This window comes from Arachis ipaensis, chromosome B1 (assembly GCF_059453495.1).
Source record: "Arachis ipaensis isolate K30076 ecotype BB chromosome B1, ASM5945349v1, whole genome shotgun sequence".
NCBI lineage: Eukaryota > Viridiplantae > Streptophyta > Magnoliopsida > Fabales > Fabaceae > Arachis > Arachis ipaensis.
The window spans coordinates 45,038,525-45,043,273 of record NC_142436.1 but is presented as its reverse complement, the minus strand read 5'-3'; the positions used below and the strand labels follow the sequence as shown (position 1 = coordinate 45,043,273).

The 4,749-nt window shown below is 37.4% G+C and overlaps 1 protein-coding gene across 1 annotated transcript; it reads right to left on the bottom strand.

The window, feature by feature from the left end:
- Positions 1 to 4,146: 4,146 nt before the first annotated feature.
- Positions 4,147 to 4,749, bottom strand: LOC148576405 (uncharacterized). Its single transcript, XM_088502718.1, has one exon. It carries the CDS (start codon positions 4,747 to 4,749, stop codon positions 4,147 to 4,149), a length of 603 nt encoding a protein of 200 aa, XP_088358844.1.

The window sequence follows — 4,749 nt, the reverse complement described above, 5'->3', positions numbered from 1 at the left end:
GACATTATTGAAAAAGAAGATCGCGTTCAATTTTATCCTTTAGATACTATACTGTATCATTGGCGTGCCATAAGAGGCAAATCCAAATTGCTGAGTTCCATGCTTTCTTTTGCCTCTATATGCATGCAGGTGCCACACACCACTTTTCCCCATAATTAGTTGCTACATATGTTCGTAAGTTCTTCAATGAAATAAATTAATACTTTCTTCAAGCTATCATAAGGAATCCATGCGCCTCAATAAGTTTTAGGTTAGTTTGGATAAATAACTTAATTAAATTATTTTTAAAAAAATAATTTAAATAATAAATATTTATATTAAAAGTAACTTATAAATAAGTTATTTTATATTTGATTCTTTAGTTCTAAAAGTATTTATTTTAAGAAAAAAATGATAAAAAAAAATTATTATGAGAAAAATTATTTTTTTAACTTTTTCTTAAATACCAAAATAGCTTTTTAAAAAATTACAATTTTGTTTTGAAAATTATACCAAACATTAATACTATACATTTTTATAAATTAAAAATTAAAAAAAATCACTTAGAAAGCTATCCAAACGACCCTTATTACCGTGCCCTTCCAATTATTATTAATTTACAATTATTAGAGCTGGAAGAGTATATATATATTAATTATCACTATTTAGTTAATAATGCCAATTTTCTATTATGTATATTATTCTCAATAAAAATTCTTTCTATTATCATAGAAAATAAAACAATAAAAATAAAAATATTTAAAAAATTACACACAAAAAGTGATAATATCAAAGAGAGTAAAATAACAAATAAATTTCTCAAAATTTATATTTCGGATAGATTAGCCTTTAATAAAAAAAGTATTAATAAAATTCTACAGAATAATAAATATAGACAAATTAATTCAAAATAAGATTTTTTATCTAAATCATAAGGGTTGATTTAAAGGTAGTGTGTGATACATGTTCAAGAATGTATTTTTAGCATTTTTAAATGGAAGAATGGTAATAATTTTGTCACGTTTAAAAATTTGAATACTAGAAGAATTATACCATGTCAATTTTGGACATCAAGGAGATCAAGAATTCGCTTTAAAAAATAGTAATACAGAAATGATGACACTCATAAGGTCTATTGGGCTAAGTCAGGACAATAAGAGTCCACCCATATTTTTTAAGTCCAGACACAAATTTTGCAATTATTTTTTAATTTATGTAGCCTATATTTTAGTTTGTTTTGTTGTTAGAGTTTGTTAAAAGATTTGATTTAGTTCCTATTTGTTTAGTAGTATTTTTAATAATTTTAAATTTAAATCAATATAATCTAATCCAATAAGATCAAATCTGATTTTTTTTTTTTGTGACTAAACAAGGAAAGAAACAAAGCAAAAACTATTCTAAATCCGAGCGGATGATTCGTTGGAGATCAACACCAGGCTCAGACCAAATAACATGATTAGAGTTACTCTTGGCACCATATTTAGCCATCCAATCCGCAGCTCTATTTGCTTCTCGGGACACCCATTCAACGTGAACAAGCCAAGGACGAGATAAAAGCTCCTGAATCTTGTGAACCAAATCTGTTACTTCAGATGGATACCCACTTGTAAGCTCATGCATGATGGGCAGAATGTCAAGGCAATCTGTTTCACATATAATATCCCTCAAACCGCAATCCCAAGCTAAAACCAGCCCCTCCAAACAGCAAATAATTCACATCTGATTATAGACCAAGGGAGAATGCTTCCAGAGCAGCCCGAGATCCAATCTCCCTTAGAATCTCTAATAATACACCCAAATCCCGCTAAATTTGAATCCATATACAAGCTTGCATCACAATTAACTTTAAAACTATTGCCTACCGGTGGTTCCCAACACAGGCAATTTCGGAGAGACCTAAAGGCATTGCTTCGATTCCTGTAAACCTGTAAGTCCTTGGCGGTAATTCTGGCCAAGGTAACAACCTTATGGTCTGTCCAAGGGTTGTCAGTGTTGAATATGTCATTGCACCTATGTCTCCATACCCACCAAAGCCCTGCACCAAAGGACGCCTCATTGTTAGCCAAGGCCTTCCGAAACCACTCTTCAAGAGCAGTACCAGCCGTCGAGTCCAGGATACTAGGATCCAACATATACCAGATTGCCTTTGATCGTTCAGTCTCTAAGGCAATGCTCCATAGTCTCCTGCGCCTTGTTGCATCTCTTACACATATCTGAAGAAGCTAAATGCCGCTTGAATCGAAAGGTCTCAGTTGGTAGAGCATCATGTAAGCTAAGCCACATAGTAAATTTGAACTTCTCTGGAATGTTTGTGTTCCACAACCAGTTCCAATTACCGTTGGCATTCCAATTTAATGTTTTCTTTAATAACCATCTGTAACCCTCCCTTGCACTATACTTTTTTGTTGCTGCAGGCCACCACTCCCACTGTGGCTCCAACTCAGTCAAACTAGGATATCTCAGACCACAAATAAACTGCTTAATCTCATGCGGAATAGGCGTGATAAGACTATCAACCTCCCAAGACACCCCTTTCCACAAGTCAGCCACCATGAAATCTGATTCAGAAATATGTACATAAGGAACAAGGTTGCAAAGCTTACCAAAAGGAGTCCACTCATCATACCAAACTGATTTGTAGACATCTCCAATATTCCAATGAAGCCCTTCCTTGAGATGCTCATAGGCACTAACGATGTTCTTTCAGGTAGCCGATGAAGAATTTCTACTGTTTCCGTTCATACCAGATTGATTCCTGAGATATTTATGCTTCAGAACCTGCACCCATAACTTCTCACTATTATTTAGACAATCCCATACCAACTTTCCCAGAAGCGCCATGTTAGCACAGGAAGTATCCCTAATACCCAATCCTCCTGCCTTTTTAGGAGTTATGGCGACCTCCCACCTGACCAGAGGCAGCCCTTTTCCAGTCGCTTGGCCTTTCCACAAGAATTGTCTCATCAAGGAATCAATTTTATTACATGCATACTTCGGGAGAAGAGAAATTTGCATTTCATAAACTGGGATAGAGGCCATAACCGATTTAATAAGATAAAGCCTCCCTGCCTTATTCAGTAGGCGTCCTTTCCAACTGGAGAGCTTTCTCGAAATTTTTTCAATAATCTCCTGAGCCGTCTTCCTGGAAGCTCTGGCATGACCGATATTAATTTCCAGGTATTTACCCAAATCATTGCAGAACCGGATGTTAGAGACCCCTGAGAGAACCTCTTTTCTCCTCTCCGACACCCTCTTGGAACATTGGGCCTTTGACTTATGAAGATTTACCTTTAAACCTGACGCTCTACAAAAAAAGTCCAAACAATGCATGACCTCTATTACTTGAGCTTTTGATGCCTTACAGAAAAGCAAAAGATCATCTGCAAACATCAAATGAGAGAGTCGTGGTCCATTCCTAGAAACCGCAACTGGGTTCCACAAACCTTGGGAAACTCTATGAGAGATAAAGCAGGCAAGCATTTCCATACAGAGTACAAATAGATAAGGAGACATAGGATCTCCTTGCCTCAACCCTCTCTTCGGATTGAAATTTTGGAGCCTGTTCCCATTCCACAAAACTGCCAACGAAGAAGAAGTCACACAATTCAATATAAGATTAATGGTAGCCTTTGGAAACCCAAACCGGACCAAAGTAGCTTCCAGAAAACGCCAGTCTACCCTGTCATAAGCTTTTTCCAAATCAATCTTGAATGCCATGGTCCCTTTTCGAGACTTGGTGTTCCTCATGAAGTGCATAATCTCTTGAGCATTGATAATATTCTCTGTGGTTCCTCTTCCTGGGGCTTTAAATGAACTCATGGTCATCACAGCTCTTTTAACCTCTTCAGACGTCACCGGTTTCACTAACTTTTGACAAGCCTCAGTACTAAGAGACGGGCAAGAAAAAGGCCCCATGGCATCCAGGTCAATATCCTCCCTTGTAGAAAAGAGCTTTTGAAAGAAAGAATTTGCCGCCATTTCTAGAGTCGTAGTCTTCGTGGCCCAAGACCCATCCTCCAAAAATAACCCATGAATTTTGTTCCTCTTTCTCCTGATAACTGTCTGCAGATGAAAAAATTTTGTATTTCTGTCTCCACATCTCACCCATTGTTCTCTAGATTTTTGATACCACAACAACTCTTCTTGAAGAAGGACAGCATTCAGTTCCTAATGCAAAACTTGCTCTTTGATCCTAAGCTGTTGATCCTCCCGACTTTCTAGAGTAATCTGAACGTCATTCAAAAGCCTCTCCAACTCCCTTTTCTTAACAAAAATATTGCCAAAAACCTTTTTATTGAAGCTAGTTGCATCTTTTTGAACCTCCAACAAATATTTGACTACATCCGGAGCTCCTCTATTCCAAGCTGTATCAACAACATTCCTAAAAAGAGGATGAGTCATCCACGCAGCCTGGAATCTGAACGGACGATGGCCCTTGGTAGCCCTCTTTGCCATCTTGCACCTAGTGAATAATGGGCAATGATCAGAGTGAAGGCGCGCCAGCACCTCAGTATAAGTCTCCGGAAATATTAGTCGCCAGTCCTGGTTGATGACTGCTCTATCAAGCTTCTTGGCCACCTGCACCCCACCTTTCACCTTCCTGTACCAAGTGAATCTTCTCCCAATAGCCCCCATATCAAACAGCCTACAATCCTCCAATGTTTCCGCAAATTGTTCTGCTCTGGCAAGTCTAAATTGCCCCCCTCTAACTTCACTCTGCAACAAAACATCATTAAAGTCCCCTAACACAATCCAATGTCCGTGGATCAT